General features: G+C 47.5%; 1 protein-coding gene across 1 annotated transcript in view; it reads left to right on the top strand.

The window, feature by feature from the left end:
• LOC125428033 (trophinin associated protein) overlaps positions 1 to 21,750 on the top strand; it is a 33,926-nt gene that overhangs the window by 4,533 nt on the left and 7,643 nt on the right. The window contains 10 exon segments of the mRNA XM_048487608.1: positions 4,218 to 4,382; positions 5,689 to 5,875; positions 6,599 to 6,756; positions 10,817 to 10,898; positions 11,087 to 11,172; positions 12,245 to 12,366; positions 13,929 to 13,972; positions 15,307 to 15,464; positions 18,172 to 18,272; positions 18,392 to 18,617. Of these exon segments, the coding sequence (XP_048343565.1) occupies positions 4,248 to 4,382; positions 5,689 to 5,875; positions 6,599 to 6,756; positions 10,817 to 10,898; positions 11,087 to 11,172; positions 12,245 to 12,366; positions 13,929 to 13,972; positions 15,307 to 15,464; positions 18,172 to 18,272; positions 18,392 to 18,617 (1,299 nt within the window). The 5' untranslated portion in view covers positions 4,218 to 4,247.

Below are 21,750 nucleotides of genomic sequence, written 5' to 3'. Positions count from 1 at the left end.
TAGGTGGCCAGAAGGGAGCCGGTCTTTCTGGTGGTGCCTCAGATGTGAATTGCCCTACTCACAGCATTTTTTACTGGTATGAGTTTTTAGGCTTGGTCCAGACTTTGAGACCAAGCCACCCTTTGCCATAACAGGCAAAAACAGTGCTTATTTCTTGTACCTGTGCAACCCCCAACCCCCAACCCCCCCATACGCAGCAGTGGCATAGGAGGTTAAGAGCTTGTGTATCTAATCTGGAGGAACCGGGTTTGATTCCCAGCTCTGCCGCCTGAGCTGTGGAGGCTTATCTGGGAAATTCAGATTAGCCTGTGCACTCCCACACACGCCAGCTGGGTGATCTTGGGCTAGTCACAGCTTCTCGGAGCTCTCTCAGCCCCACCTACCTCACAGGGTGTTTGTTGTGAGGGGGTAAGGGCAAGGAGATTGTAAGCCCCTTTGAGTCTCCTACAGGAGAGAAAGGGGGGATATAAATCCAAACTCTTCTTCTTCTTATATCCTTCAGGATTAAGTGTCCCTGATTTACATTGAACTCCACTTCCATGAAGGTGCTTAAGGTAAACAGAGTCTATATGCTACAAACTGGAATTCAATATAGTTTAATTCAGGTTTAGAGTCCTAATTTGTGCATAATAAACGAGTATGGATTTAATTGAATACCTGTGTTGGTACTCTGTGGGGATCCCGTGTTGGTTTAAATCAGGGCTACTTAACTGCACACCACAAGAAGGAAGAAATTTGCAGATGTAAGGAATGAGTGACATTCCTGACCATTGCAGCAAATTGTGACTTGGTGTGTGGTCTGAATGTAACCCAGGTTTTTGGTACCAGCCGTAGTTGTTCTTCCCCCTTTCGTCTATTTGGGCGTCCTGTTGTAGAATCCTTGGCCTGTCTCTCAACCATCCCAGCTTGTAAAGCTTTAGATAGTTGCTGTTGGTTTTAGAATCTCTTTCTAAATTGGTTAGTTATTTTTAGTATTTTGTTCTCTTAAAGTAGTACACTGCTACCCTTGCTTGTGTATTTATACTGATGCTGTTAAGCGCCCGATTTTTGTGCTAGCATTTTTAAAAACTGCACTTAGTGGCTTCTTCATGATCCACTTAAGAGTTTGCAGCTTGAGAGTGCATCCTAAAAATGAGTTAACAAAATAATATAAAGCAAGGTCTTGCTATCTTGGAGCCTAGACCTGGAAATGTAGAAAGGGCAAGGTAGGCTTTGGCCCTTAATGTATAGTTCCAAGAAGAGAAGGCACCTAATTTCTGCCTCACCAGTAGATTCGTTTCTACTAAGTAGCCACTACTCTGGCCCGGTAGCCCAGATTAGCCTGGTTTTGGAAGATGAGCAGAGCTGGCCTTGGTAAGTACTTGGATGGGAGACCCCCAAAGAAGTCCAGGGTTTCTGTGCAGAGGCAAGCAATAGCAAAATACCTCCGATAGCCTCTTACCCAGTGGTGGGATTCACACCACTTCGGCAGAACCGGTTGTTAAAATAGTGCTTGTAAACAACCAGTTGTTAAATGATTTGAATCCCACCACCAGAACCGGTTGTTAAATGATTTGAATCCCACCATTTCTCTTACCTATGAAACTCCTGCAGGGGTCCCTTTGCTCGGCTGAGAGTTATTGGCTATTCCTAGTACCAACTAACCATTCCTACTACCAACTAACCAACCACCTTAGTCATAGCCACTAAGTGGCAGCCTTGGGCCACATTCTGCTGTTTAGCTGCATGATGTTATATATGGGAAATATAATGGCAAGTTTCTTAAAGCGCACACAGTACGATAAAGTTAAAGCATGACTCTACGTTTCCTAGTGTAGTCTAGCAAATCCAAATTCTAAAGGAACATTGTGTTACTCTGATCATGTGCAGATTTAGATACTAAGTTAGCATTGGAAACACTGATGGTATTACCATAAAATACATCACAGCACACTAACTGTTGCCAAAATTATTGAGGTTTAAATAGCCTTGAAAAAACATTGTACTTTGTACGGAAGAATTACTATTTATAAGTGCTGTAGCTTGCGTTGCATATTGTTTTTCACGCTATACCCTTTTCAGTAAAACCTTGTCTTTAAAAACATTCTACTCATTCTAAAAGGGCAGTGTTCCCATTTTTTTTTCCAATGGAGAAATTGATTAGAGTCCTCAGACTCTTCCATTCTATGCATCTTGAGTGGGGGAAAAAAAGAAACCTTTGTCTTGGAAAACATTTCACTCATTCTGAAAGAGAAAATATTGTGTTGAGTCATTCTCTCCCCCCCCCCCCCCCCCACCCCCCAATTACTGCTCCAAATTTCTCAGTGAAAAAGTTGGAAACAAGCCCTTGGGGGAGGGGAGTACAGAAAACACTTTCCCGAGTATTTCTGCATACACACCCAGATTTTTTTCATGTCTCTGGTAGAATCAGGGTGCTGCGGTTCATGTTTCTTTTCTTCCCCTTCCATGTCTTAAAGATGAGACCTACTCCAGCTGATAAGCAAACCCACCCCGTGAAGACTTGCTTTAGAGTTGAAACAGTTGGGTCTTAAGGCAAAAACTGGAGCTGCAGCAGCTGCTTATTTGGTTTAGAAATTGATCTGTAAAGACATTGATCTGATGGGCATTATAATCAGGGTAACTGGTTGCATTAAGATTAGTATCCTTTTGATTAAACTGATCTGGGTGGCCTAGGCTGGTCTGCTGTTGTAAGATCTTAGCAGCTAAGAAGAAGAAGAGTTGGATTTATATCCTCCCTTTCTCTCCTGTAAGGAGACTCAAAGGGGCTTACAAACTTCTTTCCCTTCCCCGCTCACAACAAACACCCTGTGAGGTAGGTGGGGCTGAGAGAGCTCCGAAGAACTGTGACTAGCCCAAGGTCACCCAGCTGGCATGTGTTGGAGTGCGCAGACTAATCTGAATTCCCCAGATAAGCCTCTACAGCTCAAGCGACAGAGCAGGGAATCAAACCTGGTTCCTCCAGATTAGAGTACACCTGCTCTTAACCACTACACCACTGCTGCTCTCTCGCCACTGCTGCTTTCTAAGCAGCGTTGACCCTTTTAGTACTTAGATGGGGGAGGTCCAGGGATGCTGTACAGGGGTGGCCAATAGCAAACCATCTCTGCTGTCCTCTTGCTTTGAAAAGTTGCCATAAGTTGGCTGCAACTGGAGGACACTTTGTACTACCACACTTGTTGATTTTTTAAAATCAATGACTTGGATGATGGAATAGAAGGCATGCTAATCAAATCTGCAGATGACACCAAATTAGGAGGGTGGCTGAACAGATTAGAGAGCTGGGCCAAAACAAACAAAATGCATTTCAGCAGAGATAAATGTAAGGTGTAATGAAATGCACAGATATAGGACGGGTGACACATGGCTTGACAACAGTACATGTGAAAGGGGTCTGGGAGTAGATCACAAACTGAACTTGAGTCAGCAGTGTGATGCAGCGACCAAGAAAGCCAGTGCAATTCTGGGCTGTATCAATAGGAGTATAGTGTCTAAATCAAGGAATGTAATAGTGCCTCTCTATTCTGCATTGGTTAGACCTCACCTGGAAGGTATACAGTTCAGGGCACCACAATTCAAGAAGGATATTGGCAAACTGGAACAGGTCCAGAGGAGGTTGACCAAAATGGTAAAAGGTCTGGAGTCCATGCCCTACCAGGAAAGACTTAGGGAGCTGGGTATGTTTAGTTTGGTGAAGAGAAGGTTAAGAGGTGACATGATAGCTATGTTTAGATATTTGAAGGGATGTCATGTTGGTGAGGGAGCAAAGCTTGTTTTCTGCTGCTCCAGAGACTAGGACCAGGGGTAATGGGTTCAAGGTGAAGGAAAAGAGATTCCACCTAAACATCAGGAAGAACTTCCTGACAGTAAGGGCTGTTGGATAGTTGGATGCACTACCTCGGAGTGTGGTGGAGTCTCCTTCTTTGGAAATTTTTAAAGAAAGGCTGGGTGGCCATCTGTCAGGAGTGCTTTGATTGTGTGTTCCTGCATGGCAGGGGGTTGGACTTGATGGCCCTTGGGGTATCTTCCAATTCTATAATTCTATGCTATGACCAAAGAATACCAAACCCTTCTGGGGAGCAGAAGGTTGTATGATACCTGTGGCTGCCATGAACCACAGATGTGCCTTGTTAGGAAAAAAATATGCTTGGCCACAAAATCCATTGTTCTCATATGTGCAGCTACTGGCAGATAATTTTACTGTGGGACTACAATTGCAGTTTTAAATGGTCCTGGCTGAGAAGGAAAACATGCCGGGCGCTTTGCCCCTTCAAGGAAAAAATGTGGAGCTGCAGCAGAAAGAGCACCTGTTGAACGTCAGCAGCAGCAAGATCCCGGTTCTGTGCAGAAGCCGACTTTCACCGGGACAGAAGCAAGCGCAGCAGGTGAGCAGGGTGATGACCTTCTCATTTGGGCCTGGCTGTTCTGTCATGGCATGGCTGAACAGTACCTGTGTGTTGCGTAAGGTTCGTTGTGGCGTCTCAGTCCCTCCCTTGAAAAAAACATATTCTGGTTTTCATAGTTTTAGCATTTGCTGAATTTCACCCTAGGACAGTGGTGGCGAACCTATGGCACTCCAGATGTTTTAAACTACGGAAGTAGTCTTTATCTGGCTATTTCTGCTTTCTTCTATTTTCGTTTTATTCTTCTCAGCATCCCGGCCTTGATTTCTGTTGTCTATGTAATTTCTTCAGCCTCCATGAAAATGCTCTGCTTCTGAGTTAGTTGTATCGGAATCTGCATTTCTACCTTCTGTAGAAATGTTTTTTGCTTGTTCAGTCTTTTGGGCTCTTAGCTTCCTGTCTTCTTTGAGATGCTTGGATTTCATCAACTTCCCCCATTTTCTTTTTTTTTTCCAGAACTGACTGCTCAGCCAGTTCGCTTTTTGTTTGTGGGGGCCCTTGAGAATCCCATCTCAATCTTATCTTTCTCGTCTTTAGCTTTTCCCGGGATCGGTTTAGTTTGATCCCTCATCATTTCTGAGTTTTGCCCAAAAGCACTGAAATCCAGTATTGCTGACTTTAAAGAAACCTTCATTATCTCCTTTAGTTGTTTTCGGAAGGCTGCCAAGTCCCGTTTAGTGACCGGCTTGTTGTTCTGCGTCATGATCTTTCTTTCTGTTTAATCGGCTTTTTAATGAGTTATAAATCACTCGCCGGCTCTCTCCTGGCTTGGATAGATGCCTAGTGTCTACTTTTATCGGGGTTGCAAAGATTTTCCTTTGATCCGGCTATATTTTCATTCTTTGCAGGAATTTTTTTTTCTTTTGCCGGGAGGATCTCGGCTTGTGACTTACTCTGAGTCACGCATGTGCAAAAGCCCTAGAGTAGGTATTTGAACCTGCGTGTCATAGATCCTAGTCCAGGGGTCTGCAACCTTTGGCTCTCCAGATGTTCATGGACTACAAATCCCATCAGCCCCTGCCAGCATGGCTAATTGGCCATGCTGGCAGGGGCTGATGGGATTTGTACTCCATGAACATCTGGAGAGCTGCAGGTTGCAGACCCCTGTCCTAGTCAAATACTCTACATCACTCTGGCTTTTGCTGAGAACAGGATCTTGGAGTCTGCATCTTTAGCAGTTTGGGCCTGACTTCTCCCCTTTCATATCTTGGCTGTCCCTTATTGAACGAGGATAGCATCTTGGAGCATACAACCGGTCTGAGTCAGATCCTCTCATGCTGTTCTGCAGGTGTGCTCCAACACTGTGAAGAGCAAAGAGCTCAAGATGTCCAAGGTTTCTTCTTTGAGCGTTCCAGTTCTGACAACAGCAGCTGGGTTGTTCTCCAAGAGCAGTTCCAGAGAGCCTCTAGTGGAGATGCAGCTGAGTACATCTGGCCACAGAAATGAGTTGGAAGATGGAAATGCAAACAGCAAAGGTATCAGTTGCTATATATTCTTTTAAAAGTGAAGCAAGCTCACTTTTGTTGAGCATAGCGTGCCTTTAATTGTTTCCCTGCAATCTCGAGATTTTGTTCTTCTCCGTGGAGAAAAAAAAATTCCTCACCTCCCATGACTTCAGAATTTCCAGATGTAAATCTTTATGCGGGACCTGTTAAGGCTTCTCGGGGTCTCCTGTTTGGCTTTACGGTGCTGAGCTGGAGAGCTTCCACTCTTTCTCGCCATCCAGTTTTGAGGAGACTTGGATTAAATGTTCGATTCCTAGGTGCCAGCATCCAGAGATGCACCAGGAAAAAATAGCGCCTGGGCAAAATGTGCTCAAGTGTGCCCCCCTCCCCCCCGTGCCCCTCTTACGGCAGCCAGTAGATCCGACCCAGCTGGGCTGTTCCTTCAGCCGGCAGAGAGGGGCGCCTGGCGGTCCCATGGCAGGCTCCCGGCAGGCTGCTCCTTCAGCCAATGGAGGAGGAAGGTAGAAGTCCCAGCCGGCATAGGGGGGAGTGCCAGGCAGGGGTGGCTCTCTGTGGGAGGGGTGTGGGGGCGATTTTGCGCCCCCACGTGACCTAATGGATGATGCCCGGGGTCGAGTGACACCCCCCATGTCCCTCTGGCAGATACGCCCCTGCCAGCGCTAGCAATTTTCTTAAAGCTGTCGTTTTGTAGTTCCCTGTGCTACTAATTCAAGGCCCTGATTTCTCTTGCAGAAGCCAGAGCGGTGGAGTTCGTGCCTGATCCAGAAGCCCTTGTCAGCATCCTATCCAACACAGGGCTGTCCAATCGTGTGATGAGCACAACCCACAAGCCCAGCTTGGCTCGGCGGGTGCTGTTGAGGGGGAACAGAGCGTCCTCAGCCAACAGTGGGGTACGTTTCTTCCACGCACTTTAATACAGCTGTGACATCTGTTTGTGTTCTGTGTGATATACCAGGGGTGGCCACACTTGCTTAAAGTAATGATAGGCAGAGAGCAAAGCTTTGCCACAGAGCAGAGCTCTGTCAGATTAAATAAACCAGTTCCAAAAGATTCCTCTGTTTCAAAGTTTTATTCATTCAAAACAGTTTCGGGAGATCTCCTGTGAGCTTCAGGGAGGAGTCTCAGAGCTCTATTGTTTGCAAACATGACTTATAACCTTCCTGAGCGTACACACCCTATTTCTTTACTCATTGGCTGGGCCGCTCCTGACATTCCCCCTTCCTTTTGCTTCCTTTCACCTTCTCCCATATTTGGGCATACTCTTATATCATACCTCCCTCTGCCCCGTATCAGGATTTGGTTGCTATATCAACCAAGCCTGCTTTTCTCCCCGTTATCTCTCTTGGCTTCAATTTTTGCATTCTTTTCTCTTTACTTACCGGGTAGCTACATTTTGTAGCTTTTAGCTTACATTTTTCTCATAGCAATACACATAATAAAATGGCTTACCTTAATACATATATATGTTATCCTTATCAGTAAGAGCCACATACAATAATCTTCAGACATTGAGAGCCACAAGATATGAACAGATATTACACACACATTTTTATTGTTACATGCCCGTTTTGGAACAGACATTTTATATAAATATTAAGAAATATTTCGAGCTTGAAATGGAAGGGGCGGCCAGTCAGTCTAATAAATTACATTAAATAGTATGCATAATTATTTGTGTATGTAATTTTTATTCAACATGGAATGAGACTGACAAAAATAAAAACAAAAAGGGTGAAAGAGAGCAGCAGTGGCGTAGTGGTTTAGAGCAGGTGCATTCTAATCAGGAGGAACCAGGTTTGATTCCCCACTCTGCCGCCTGAGCTGTGGAGGCTTATCTGGGGAATTCAGATTAGCCTGTGCACTCCCACACACGCCAGCTGGGTGACCTTGGGCTAGTCACAGCTTTTCGAAGCTCTCTCAGCCCCACCCCACCTCACAGGGTATTTGTTGTGAGGGGGGAAGGGCAAGGAGATTGTAAGCCCCTTTGAGTCTCCTACAGGAGAGAAAGGGGGGATATCAATCCAAACTTTTCTACTCTTCTTCTAAAAACAGATATTGCTAATGGTATTTCTTTGGCTAAGACTCTAAATATCTAGTCAAAACGTGGAAGGAAAAAACATGTAAATTAGAGATGGTTAACTGGCTATTATTGCTAACAGAAATATTGGGAGTCTCCAGCTTTACTTTGAGCTAAGCTTCTGCTTGACTATTGGAGATTTCATTGTCCGTGCAGACTTAAAATGTTTCTTCGACATCTACCACAGCACAAGGATCTGCATTGTGTTGCTGAAATTAAACTGTGGCATTCATTTTGTGGCTAGGTCTGCCTCCTGCGGCACCCATTTTGTGGTGGTCATTTTGTTGCTGGCCCCCCCATGTCAGAATTCCAAATCTGCCTGCAAACTCAGAAATGTGGGGGACTCTGCTGTTTGGTTTCTAAACACCAAGAAGGGGCCCTGCAAAGGCTGTTGGAGATTTCTATTTCCAAGGAACGCTTTTTCTGCCCCGTTATCCGCATACGTTATTTTAAAAAATAATTCCTGTATGCACCTTCCATTTCGGTACATAACATCTTCTAAATTGTTTTTAAAAATATTAGAATGAGGAGCAAATGTGGGAATAAATTCAATTTGAAGGAGGAGAGAGTTGGCTTTTATACCCCGCTTTTCTCTACCTCAAGGAGTATCAGAGCGGCTCAACAATTACAATTTGGCTACGTTCTTTGGAAGTAGCTGAGTTGCAGAAAGTTGGTTGCTAGAATTCCTTCTGTGTATCCATCAGGATGCTGTGTTTCAAGCAGCAGTCCCTCTATCTACGCATGCTACACGGTAAACCACTTTCAAAACTCAGGAGTCTGCTTTAAAAAAAAATAGTAGTCAAAAGCTCACTGGGTGAACATTGAAGTAGTTCTTTGGGTTGGTTCAAGACCAAACAAAACATTTGCTAAAAATGTATTGTTGAAGGTTTCACGGCCGGATTCAACTGGTTGTGGTGGGTTTTCCGGGCTGTGTGGCCGTGGTCTGGTGGATCTTGTTCCTAACGTTTCGACTGCAACTGTGGCTGGCATCTTCAGAGGTGTATCACAGAGGGGAGTCTGTTACACACTGGAGGAACAGGAGATCTACCAGACCACGGCCACACAGCCCGGAAAACCCACCACAATCATTTGCTAAGAATGTTTGTGTTCCATTTTCCCAGCAATTCTTAAAATTTAATTCCTGGGCATATGGGGGTCCAATGTGCATTAAGACCCTGGCACATGGGTGTGTGGGGGAAGTGAAACCTTACCTCTGGATGCTGTTTTCCTGGGCTGGAATGGCCCCAGGAAAACCAACATCCCCGTGACCCACATCTAAGTCAAGTCACTGCACAACTGGAGGGTTGGTTTTATAAATTGTAATCGACTCCCACTGATAGTTTTTGCAAGATGGGCACTTCCATCTCTGACACACACACACACACGGCCAGGCTTCTGTCATCCCAAAGCATGGCAGCTGGCCCCGGGCAAGGATGTACACAGTGGGAGACCCACTCCACCGATCAGCCTCCCTTGCTGTGAACCGTGCATTATGTGGCAAAGAACTACATGTGGCTCACCCCTGTGATATACACTTGACACATAGAAGAACAGTGGTCTTTGGTCCAAGGGCTGGTTTAGAAGCCCCTTTAGAGCCACCATTTCTCCTACTTTGGAAGGACCTGCTGCTAGTGTGTCTGTTTAGAGACCAAGGAAATTATGCCCCTTCCTTTGCTTTTACGCTGAAAGAAGCAGCAGGACAAAAAACAGCGAAGAGGTCCCTCTGTGGTGGAGAGAGTTTCTCTAGGATTCTTTGACTTGCTCCTCTTTATGGTACTCCTCTTGGGAATGTTTCTTGTCCCCAGCTCTCTTGGTCGCTTTCCTCATGGTTCTGGCCTTGATACCAGTGAAGTCATAGTTCTGGATCATTGTCTCTCTGTTACATGGCTTTGATGTCACCTGGCTTCTGTCGCATGCTTGCAGCTCAGTAGCTCCTAGGCAGGGTGGAGTCCCATGTCTGGAAATGTTGGGAGAATACGGGAGTATTTGATCTCACGTGATTCCCTATCGCCCTAAGGCAGGGGTCTACAACCTACAGATCTCCAGATATTCATGGCCTACAAATCCCATCAGCCCCTGCCAGCATGGCCAATTGGCCGTGCTGGCAGGGGCTGATGGGATTTGCAGGCCATGAACATCTGGAGAGCTGCAGATTGCAGACCTCAGCCCTCAGGAATGTAGGTCTGACTAAGAGAAGAGTTTGAATTTATACCCCTCTTTCTCTCCTGTAAGGAGACTGAAAGGGGCTTACAATTTCCTTTCCCTTCCCTCCCCCCCACAACTAACACCCTGTGAGGTGGGTGGAGCTGAGGGAGCTCCAAAGAGCTGTGACTAGCCCAAGGTCACCCAGCTGGCATGTGTTGGAGGGCACAGGCTAATCTAGTTCCCCAGATAAGCCTCCACAGCTCAAGTGGGAGAGCAGGGAATCAAGCCCGGTTCTCCAGATTAGAATGCACCTGCTCTTAACCACTGCACCACTGCTGCTCAAAGGTAGGTGACACTGTTTTTGCGGAGTGTCCTCGCGCCCGGCCTCTGCGCCAATCGCACCAAGGTTGTGTCCTGCAGCACAGGCAAATGCAAACAGCTGCCTCGTTTCACTCAGTGGCAAGAACGGCCTCCATGATCAACAGAGCGGAGTCTTGTCCCGTGCTAACACTTGCCGAGCATCATGTGCACAATCAGGCAGCAGTTCACAGAGGAGCTGTATAGAGTAGATCTGAAACATTATCTTTTACATGAATGGCTCCTCTGTCTTGGACTCCCCCCTCTATCACCCCCGGGGTCGTCTGGTAGTCAGAACAGGAGCAAAGAAAGTGGAAGGGGCTCTTCTCTAGAGATGGGTTTTGCATTCAATACATCTGATTTCCCTGTAGACTGGCCAAGTCTCCCTGTATGTAGGAGCTACTGCAGCAGATCCCAGCCGCACGCCCCATCTCTCTGGATTGGCATCAAAAGGTACTGGAACCTGGGATCTCTCCTTGGTACCTGGGGGCTGGGTTGGGTTGAGAAGTACCCTCGGTCTCTCCCTGCAGCCTCTTTGGTGCTGCCTTTGGATGGAAATCCCTTGAATGAGAGACTTGGCAATTGAACGAAGCACTCTTCCTCCTCCTGTGTCCCTATATTTCTTCTCTTCCCAACGGAAGTGGGTCGCTCACTATCCTGTGGTCTCTCCCTGAACGCCCAGCAACTGAGGACGCTGTCCATGGCCCTTGGGAACCTTGCGCCTGGGGTGAGTGACAGGCTGCTTATTCATTGTTTGCTGACTGGCAGGTGAGAAGATGAAGGGGAAACGCTGAAGTATGTGTGGGGGATGACTTTTAAAACACTGCATTAGAACCAAACCGAGTGTGAAAACGGCCACGGGTTCATTCCATAGTTGCCAAGGCCATTGAAGAGGTGGTTTCAGTTCTTTCAAAATTCCTGCAGCAATCTAGACAGGGTGTTCAGTTATTCCAGGAGCTTTTGAACTCCCCCCACCCCCGCCCCAGGGTGTCTTTTATTTGTAACACTTCAAAAGGCATGGGTGGTGTGCCCAACCTCCCATGGAATACTTTCTTTTTTAGGGATGAGCTAAATCCTTTTTGAGAAGAGGTTTTACTCAATTAGAATATTTTGTATATATCAAGTATTAAGATCAATATACAGTGTTAGGTATTAGTTCTTGAGTATAGTGAACATATTGTGAACTTGAGTATGAACCAAATATTTTCAAGCATATATTTAAATGTGACTAAATATTGTCCAGAATGAATGCTGTGTGTGGCAGTGCATTACTGGATTATTCCAATAGTATAAAAAGCATTTGGTATTTTGTTTGGTATCTTTAGGTTTTTATTTCTATTGGCAAAAACTAAAATACATGCACTAATGTAGCACGTAGCATTATAGCACTTTGCAGGTCTTTCTTGAGTACCTGGAGTGTTTTCAGATTTGCTTATAGTAAACAAGGCAATATTTATACTACTTTATTGCTTAAATATGCCAAATATTTTTACATGCAACCTAAATTATAAAGCATGCATTTTATGCTGTTAGAGCAGTAAAGTAAATTTATGTTTGATACAGTGTAAGTTTGAACCCCTTTCGAAAAAATTTGAGCTTCTGGAAAGTTTCTCCGCGTGCGTTCAAAATTTCCAGAAATTTTACATCTATAGCCCTAATGGTGTTCTTCAGGGATGGCGAAATCTGGGGATAGCTATGTCAATAGCCCCAAGTCTGTTTGGTACCCTTTTGTCCAATCTGCATACTTCTTTCTGGGACCGGCTTGCAGTGCCTTGAGCCTCTGTGTGTTTTGCGGACAGGTGGAGGCCACGCCCAACCAGCCAATGGAGAACCTGCAAGCAGGTAAATGTAAAGGTTCAGCAGCCGGGCCCAAGACAGCATGTCCAAGCAGCATCGCTGACGCTGGTGAAGTGAAGCAAAGGTGAGAAGAGAATTGAATGATGCACTGGTGGTAATGGAGGGAAGGGGCTTACAGGTTCTGTTGCAGTCACAACTCATATGGAGGTATGTTTTCAAACTCTTGGGGGTGGGATCCCCATCTGACTTTCAAATGCAGCAGCACAGTTCCTTAACAGGACCCCGGTGGGGGCGCGCAGATTCAACTGGCCCTCCACCAGCTGCGTTGACTCTGGGTGGAGTACTGAATCAAGTTCAAGCTTTTAGTACTCGCCTTTGAAGCCCTACATCAGGGATCTTCAAACTATGGCCCTCCAGATGTTCATGGACTACAATTCCCATCAGCCCCTGCCTCTTGGTCATTCTGGCAGGGGCTGATGGGAATTGTAGTCCATGAACATCTAGAGGGCCATAGTTTGAAGACCTCTGCCCTAAATAGTCTGGGGCTGTCGTATCTTCAGACTGCCTCTCCCAGTACGATCTCCAAAGAGCACTGTGCTCGGCAGGTAACAAATTTACTGGCCGTCCTTTCCCTCAAGGCTATCCAGCTGGCCTCATCCTGGCCCAAACAATTTTCAGCCGTGGCCCCAGCCTGGTGTCCCGCCCTGTCGAATGAGACCTGGGCCCTGCGGGACTTGGTGCAATTTCGCGGGGCCTGTAAATTGGAGCTGTTCCACCAGGCATGTGATTGAGGCAGCAGCGGTTTTACCATCTAGCGACCTCCCTCTTTCTTCCCCTACCTTTCTATGCAGGCTGTTGGAATTTTTAATCGTTTACATTTTTTTATTTTCTCCGCCACCAGGATTATATTTTTAGCAGCGACTTGTTATATCTTTAGACGTTCTTATCCTATTGCATTGTTTTTTGATGGGAGCCTCCCTGAGCCCACAAGGGGAAAGGTGGCCTACAAATATCATTAAATATAATTAATAAGAACAATAATAATAATAGCCTGCCTTTTTATTGCTTTCGTATTCTGCATAAGGTAGGGTAGCCCCAACTAGCAGATTTAAGATGACTTTCCTAATGGATCTATTAGTTACAGGTGGCAATTGAGGGGTGGGTGGGATCCAGTGGCGTACCTAGGCAAACTGGCGCACTGGGCAAAACCTGAGTTTGATGCCCCCCTGTGGGTGGAGCAGCCCAGCCACCGCACTTACCCTTCCCGGATGGCCCCAGCAGACCAAGTTCACTGGAGGCGGAGCTCCCCCATCTTCCTGCTCTGCCTCTGGTGACTTGTGGGCCACTGTACAGAGTGGGCGGGGCTTAGAAATCAGGTGCCCCCACATGACTAAAAATTTCTGCACCTTGGGCAACTGCCCACTTTGCCCAATAGGTGGTACGCCACCCGTGGGATCCCATGAATCCTTTCTGCAGGTGTAAGGATTTGTACCTGCAGAGCATGACGTTCTAGCTGTCTCCCTCCCACGGCATTTCAAAAGAGCTCCAGGGCATTGCTCCCTAATAATGTATTGTGATGGAGGCCAGTTCTTTGTTGCATCAAGGGAAGGAGCTTCACAGCTCTGCTCCCTCTTCCCCTTCACACACCCTGTTTTGTAATTGTGTATTGCTGTCTATTTTAAATAGCAACTCGGCTGGCAGTAAGGAAGCCACGGGAACTTCATGGGCAGGTGAGTAGCAGTTCTTTCATTGCTGATTAGATTCCTAGTTCACCATGTTGGCTGGGCGAAGAATCTCAGCTCAAAGACTTATTTGCAGGTATTCACTGGCTAGTACGTGGTGCAGAGCGGCAAACTGCAGTATTGCAGTCTGAGCTTTGCTCATGACCAGAGGTCAATCCCAGTGGAAGTTGGTTTCAGATAGCCGACTCAAGGTTGGCTCAGCCTTCCATCCTTCCAAGATCGGTCAACTGAATATCCAGCTTGCTGGGGTTAAAGTGTAGACAACTGGGGAAGGCAATGGCAGCTCCCCATAAATGCCTGGTAAACGTTGTGATGTGACGTCACCCCACTGGTCAGTAATGACCTGGTGCTTGTACAGGGAATTACCTTTACCTTGGATTTTCATGGTGGAAAGGACCATTAAGTCCCACCAATTTATGGCAACTGTGCAGGGTTTTCAAGGCTATTAGTAGACAGGGAGCGCTTGCCTTTGCCTGCTGATGCATGATAACCCTGGACTCCCATCCAAATGCTAACCAGGGCTGACCCTGCTTAGCTTCCAAGATCTGATGAGGTCAGACCAGCCTACGCTGGTAAACCTATTACCTTTACCTGCACCTTTAGAACCTATTAAAAAAAAAAGAAAATCAGAATTGATTGGTTAGAGCTGATATGCATTTCAGTAACAGTGGGCAGTGAAGCTTATTCTCACCTTTAGTAGGGAGCAGCAGTGGGTTAGTGGCTAAGATCAGTGGCTAAGAGCAGGTGCACTCTGATCTGGAGGAACCGGGTTTGATTCCCCGCTCTGCCACTTGAGTTGTGGAGGCTTATCTGGGGAATTCAGATTAGCCTGTGCACTCCCACACACGCCAGCTGGGTGACCTTGGGCTAGTCACAGCTTCTCGGAGCTCTCTCAGCCCCACCTACCTCACAGGGTGTTAGTTGTGAGCGGGGAAGGGCAAGGAGATTGTAAGCCCCTTTGAGTCTCCTGCAGGAGAGAAAGGGGGGATATAAATCCAAAACTCTCTTCTCTCTTCTCTTTATAAAGTTGACATCTTGTTGTATTCTCTTGCTACTGTTGAAAATTTTTGAACTCGAAGCACACAAATGGAATAATATTCCTCAGCTGGAGTGTTGTGGGATTTCCTGGCTGTATGGCCACACAGGCCGGAAATCCCACAACACTCCAGTGATTATGGCCGTGAAAGCCTTCAACAATACATCAATCAGCTGTTTAAATGCTCTCTCGGCAGGCTGCTTTTGAATGCAGCTCGGGGCTCTCCTTGGTGCAGAGTGTGAACTAAATGGTCATCCTTGATTCCTTTCCTCCCTTGGCGTTGCAGGTGAAGAGTTTGTACCAGATCCAGCTGCCAAGGCCAGCATCTTGTTGAACGTCGGACTGAGCCATTCAGCCCTCGGTACTGGCAGCAAGCTGAGTCTGGCCAGGCGGGTGCCACTGAAGGACGTCCGAAAAGCGTGTCCCACTTCTGGCAGCCTCAGGGTGAGCTGTGTTCAGTGCCGGTCTGGATATCTGTGAAGCACCCCTGAGGATCTTCTTGCGGCCATCATATTGGCCAATTACACACAGTGAGGTTCCCGCAACTTCAAAGAGAGTTGGCCAGGGAGTCTTTGTTTTGGGGCATGATTGGTATTATTTCCCCCTGCCCTGTTTGCAGCGGGGCGGGCATTACTCATCAGCTGGCTTTTTGCTTGGGTCCGGGGGGTGGGTTGGTGGGTGGGCGGGCCGGCGGGCGGGCGATGTTTATGCGTTCTCTATCCTGCATACATACTTTAGCCAGCGTAGTATAGTAGTTGAGAGCAGGTGGATTCTAATCTGGAGAACCGGGTTTGATTCCCCTCTCCTCCACCTGAGTGGCAGAGGCTCATCTGGTGAGCCAGATGTGTTTCTGCACTCCTCCTGGGTGACCTTAAGAACATAAGAACATAAGAACTAGCCTTCTGGATCAGACCAGAGCCCATCTAGTCCAGTGGTGGCGAACCTTTGGCACTTCAGATGTTAGGAACTGCAATTCCCATCAGCCCCTGCCAGCATGGCCAATTGGCCAAGATGGCAGGGGCTGATGGGAATTGTAGTCCATAACATCTGGAGTGCCAAAGGTTCGCCACCATGGATCTAGTCCAACACTCTGCTACTCGCAGTGGCCCACCAGGTGCCTTTGGGAGCTCACATGCAGGATGTGAAAGCAATGGCCTGCTGCTGCTCCTGAGCACCTGGTCTGCTAAGGCACTTGCAATCTGAGATCAAGGAGGATCAAGATTGGTAGCCATAGATTGACTTCTCCTCCATAAATTTGTCCAAGCCCTTTTTAAAGCTATCCAGGTTAGTGGCCATCGCCACCTCCTGTGGCAGCATATTCCAAACACCAATCACACGTTGCGTGAAGAAGTGTTTCCTTTTATTAGTCCTAATTCTTCCCCCCAGCACAGGGGTAGGGAACCTGCGGCTCTCCAGATGTTCAGGAACTACAATTCCCATCAGCCTCTATCAGCTGGTAGGGGCTGATGGGAATTGTAGTTCCTGAACATCTGGAGAGCCGCAGGTTCCCTACCCCTGCCCCAGCATTTTCAATGAATGCCCCCTGGACCTTGGGCGAGTCACAGTTCTCTCTGCACTCTCTCAGCCCCACCTACCTCGCAAGGTGTCTATTGTGGGAAGAGGAAGGGAAAGGAACTTGTGAGCCACTTTGAGTGGTGATCTGGAGAATTCTTTTCTCCCATTTATTGTCCAAGAGATACTTTATCTATTTGGGGCAGACGGCAGGGAATGCGCCTCCCTCGACATAGGTGGTAGAAACCAAAGTCTTGTCAGTGGGTGGCCTAGGCCTGCCACTCTAGTGACTTGGCACAAGGGCCAGATGCTTTACAGGCATAGTGATGCTGTGCTTGGGACCAGAACGCATTCACCTCACCACTGTTTTCTGGGCATGCCAGCTTCTCACTGCTCCCGTCTAAGCAGCTGCTACTTATTGAAAAACTGGAGAGCAGTGATTGTACTCAAAGCAGCATATACGAAAGGAAGGTAAGTTGGTGTTTTGTAAACCATACAAGCACATAAAACAGAGGAGATTAGATGAAATGGCTCTTCTGATGAGCCTGACCTTGATTGGGCTGGGGGGTGGGGACTTTCTGGGGCACGGCTTGCTGCTAAGAACATAAGAACGAGCCTGCTGGATCAGACCAGAGTCCATCTATTCCAACACTCTGCTACTCGCAGTGGCCCACCAGGTGCCTTTGGGAGCTCACATGCAGGATGTGAAAGCAATGGCCTTCTGCTGCTGTTGCTGCTCCTGAGCACCTGGTCTGCTAAGGCATTTGCAATCTCAGATCAAGGAGGATCAAGATTGGTAGCCATAGATCGACTTCTCCTCCATAAATCTGTCCAAGCCCTTTTTAAAGCTATCCAGGTTAGTGGCCATCACCACCTCCTGTTGGCAACTGGAAGCACTGATGACTTTATTTTTTATTTTATTGAATTCATCTCCCGCCCATTCCCCATCCAAGACCGGCTCAGGGTGGCTTACAAATTTAAAACATAAATAGTATGACAAAACTTTATGATAAACTAATAATAATGCTAGACTTGAGTCTACTGCTGGCGAATCATAAAACAACAGTGTCCTAGAATAACATTTAATATATAGCTCCCTGTCTTGACAGTTCTTCTACAGAACATTGTCCAAGAGTGGAGAACAGAGAAAGCAAAAAAGAGAATGGGGGGTAGGGGATAGAGTCACCAATAGTCAAGGTTGGTAGTTGGGAGACCAGCATGATGTAATAAGAGACAATGGGTGGCCTCAACCAAAAGCCAGGTGGAACATCCCCATCTTCCGGGCCCTGCGGAACTGATTTAAGGTTTCCCCCTCCTTTGTATCCCCCTCCAGTGTGGTGTAGTGGTTAAGAGCAGGTGGATTCTAATCTGGAGAACTGGGTTTGATTCCCCACTCCTCCACCTGAGTGGCAGAAGCTTATCTAGTGAACCAGATGTGTTTCTGCACTCCTACATCCCTGCTGGTTGACCTTGGGCTACTCACAGTTCTTCAGAACTCTCTCAGCCCCACCTACCTCAAAAGGAGTCTGTTAGGGGAGAGGAATGGAAAGGAGCTTGTAAGCCACCTGGAGTCACCTTATAGGAGAGAAATGTGGGGTATAAATCAAAACTCCTCCTCCTCCTCCTTTTCTTCTTCTAGGGTGAAGATGCATCTTTCCCAGGGTCCCGGGTGAGTTCTCCCCCAACAGCCAAGTTTGGCCGTGTGTCCTGCCGTTCCACGCATGGGGGGGCCCTTCAAAGGTAAGCAAGTGCATTTGTCTTTGGGGGGGGAGCTGTATGGGGGCTGCACCCTGGTTTCAAAGGGGAGGCAGCCATTCGCTGAGACTTCCTGACATGTTGCTTTTTTCCCACCTTTGCAGGTCTTTGAGGGAGTCGGGGCTTTGGGAGACCCAGCTGCCTGTTACAAGCATCTGGCAACAGGTGTTCTGTGAGTGGGATGTTAGCCCGCTGAGTGGCTCAGCCAGGAGAGTTCCTGCACACCCAATCCACCGGGTCCTTTGGTTTGTGCTTGGGAAGGAGAGAGGAGGGAGCTCCAGCCTGAAAGGCACTATCGGCCAAGCTCAAATTAAGGATTTGCCAGAAGCGTGAGCAGGCTTTTTGAGGGGGGCTCAGCTTTCCCCTCCATTGGGATTTCTCTCAACTCAAAATGGCCCGGTGGAGGGGCTACTCACTCCATTTGGAGGCTATACCTATGGTCCACCAGTACGCAAGCTGCTCCCTCCAGTAGGATAAACCGGATAAAGTAGAAGAAGAGTTTGGATTTATATCACCCTTTCTCTCCTGTAGGAGACTCCAAAGGGGAGGCTTCTGCAATCTCCTTGCCTTTCCCCTCTCACAAACAAACACCCTGTGAGGTAGGTGGGCTGAGAGCTGAGGCTCCTGTGAAGCTGTGACTAGCCCAAGGTCACCCAGCTGGCAAGTGGGAAACGCACGAGGCATCAATCTGGCACTCCCCAGATAAGGCCTCCACAGCTCAAGGGCTGACTGAACTGGGAATCAAACCCGGTTCCTCCAGATCAGAATGCACCTGCTCTTAACCACTACGCCACTGCTGTAGGATAAACAGCACCCTTACCACAGTCACTTTGAAGAAGAAGAAGAGTTTGGATTTATATCCCCCCTTTCTCTCCTGCAGGAGACTCAAAGGGGCTTACAATCTCCTTGCCCTTCCCCCCTCACAACAAACACCCTGTGAGGTGGGTGGGGCTGAGAGAGCTCCGAGAAGCTGTGACTAGCCCAAGGTCACCCAGCTGGCATGTGTGGGAGCATACAGGCTAATCTGAATTCCCCAGATAAGCCTCCACAGCTCAGGTGGCAGAGCTGGGAATCAAACCCGGTTCCTCCAGATTAGATACACGAGCGCTTAACCTCCTATGCCACTGCTGCTCCTTTGGGTCGGGGAACTTCTGTGGGGTGACAGTGGTGGGAGGCTGAAGCCCCCTCTTCTCTCTCCCAAGTCCTAGTCACAATCTGAATTAGGCCCCCATATAGCTGGGGAGAGGAGTTCCCAGAAAGATGACGCGAGACTGGGTTTCAAACTGTGGAGAAACTGTAATTTCTAGCAGAGATATGTGTGCAGGGTAAGAACAACCCCAGATCGTGTTTCTGGGTCCTCTGAGGTGGGTTTCTGGTGATCCCCGGCCCAAAGGACGTCTGACTAGCCTCGGCCAGGGTCTTTTGAGCCCTGGCCCCAGCCTTGTTGAACGTGCTGTCCAGTGAGACCAGGGCCCTGCGGGATTTAATTCAGCTCCGCAGGGCTGTAAGACAGAACTCTTCCCACCAGGCATATAAGCTTGAGCTTCAGCTAACACCTACTGTCTTTGGACCCCACCACCCTGTACCTAGATAACAGGCTTTACTTCCATCTGCCTGTTCTTTTTTTTTAATCCACATAGTGCAGGGGTGGTTATTCTAGTGGTGCCCAGATGTTCATGGGAACCACGGTGCCCCACAGCTCCAGTTTGGCCATGCTAGCAGAAGGGCTGATGGGAATATGTAGTTCATGAACATCTAAGAGCACCATAGGCTGGGCTAGTTTATTAACGATGTAAGTGTTAGGGAACTGCCCTGAGCTCCGAGAGAGAGTAAGCAACGTGGTAGATGTAGAAATGAACAAAATAAAATCCTGGGGAATACTCCCAACTATTTACTACTCCAGGGCTTAGTTAGTTATTGACAATCATATCTATTCATCCCATGCGACTATCAGAAGCTAGTAGAGTGCACTTTTGGTTTGTTCTTGAAACTCTGTCCTCTGTCTTCTGGTAATGCAACCCTCCCTGGCCCCTCCCAACCCTGTGTGTGCTCTGAACTCTTTCTCTTGCCTAGCCTCCAGCATGCTGTGGTCTTTTGAGATGTGAACCTTTCTCTTCCTGTCCTGCCATAAGGTCAGGGTGCCCGGGTGCCTGGCTAAACACCGCAGGCTGGGTTTGCAAAGGGATAAAATTATGCAGGGCTTTTAAGGAGCCAAGTGCCAAAAGCAGTTTGAGCAGTCTGGTCCTTCTAAAAAGCCAGGTGTCACAGCCAGATGTGAGCTGGCAAATGGGCGGGGGGTGCATCGCCACACCGGGCTTTCAGCCTAAAGGGGGGGGGGGGGGGGCAGCAAAAATGTCAGTTTTGTTTTTTTATTTTTTAGTGTTTTTCTGAGTGTTTTCAGCTTTTATACCTGAGGGGCATAGTTTTTAGGGCCAGTCACACCCCAAAATGTACTGTGGAGTTTTCGGGGGATTCTCCTGATGACACCACCGCAAGTTAGGTGATGCCTGGCCTAGGGGGGGTCTCAAAGTTACGGACTCCCAAAGGGGGGTGCTCCCCATCCCCCCATTGTTTCCTAATGGGAACTAATAATAGGAGTATGGGGGCTACACTGCTGAGAGTCCACTCTTTGGACCCCTGAACCAAACTTTGTCCCCAAACCTGGCTGGTATCATCAGGATAGTCTTAAAGATACCCTGAAATTTTGATGCTGTTAACCTAAAACAGCGCCTCTGCAGGCAATGCAAAACTTGAAAAGCTTTAGAAATACAAAGGCTGTAAACTTAACATGGAAGAGGGGGGAGGGCAAAACCTCCAGATTTTGCACCCGGGCTCCATTTTCCCTAGCTACGCCTCTGGTCACAGCAGGGAGTGGATATGATGTGATCTGTAGGTTCATAAAGAGGACATCTGCATTCTCAGGTCTTTGATTTTCCATTAACTGTACTGATTTCTTTAAGCCAGATGGGCATTGCTTTGGCAATCAAGTTTGTAATCGCTATCATGGTGGGTGGGGTCAGAGCAGTGCTGTCACTTGGCCTGGTGTTGTGAGAAAACATGAATTTTCCAGGCTATGAGCAGGGCAGTATCCCAAAGCCAGTAACCCTATTTGTCTCTTGTGTATATTCTCTGACCATTTTTAAGATGTAGTGGTTTGTGAAAGAGAAAATCTATTATCATATATACACCTTTAATGCTGTTTGTGCATTAACAAGAGTTCGGATTTAATATCCCACCTTTCTCTCCCGTAAGGAGACTCAAGGTGGCTTACAAGCAAGCCCTTCTCTACTCCTCTCCCCATAACAGACTACCCTGAGTGACGAAGTTGGGGGGCTTAGAGAGTTCTTGAGAAGAACTGTGACTAGCTCCAGAGGTCAGCAGTCTCACAGTTTCTCAGATAGCTCATGGATCATAATCCCATCAGCCCCTGCCAAAGCCACACTGGGCTACGATGGGATTTAAA

This window comes from Sphaerodactylus townsendi, linkage group LG03 (genome assembly GCF_021028975.2).
Source record: "Sphaerodactylus townsendi isolate TG3544 linkage group LG03, MPM_Stown_v2.3, whole genome shotgun sequence".
Lineage (NCBI taxonomy): Eukaryota > Metazoa > Chordata > Lepidosauria > Squamata > Sphaerodactylidae > Sphaerodactylus > Sphaerodactylus townsendi.
Note: the sequence above shows the minus strand (reverse complement) of the source record. Positions and strands in the feature narration are given on the sequence as shown.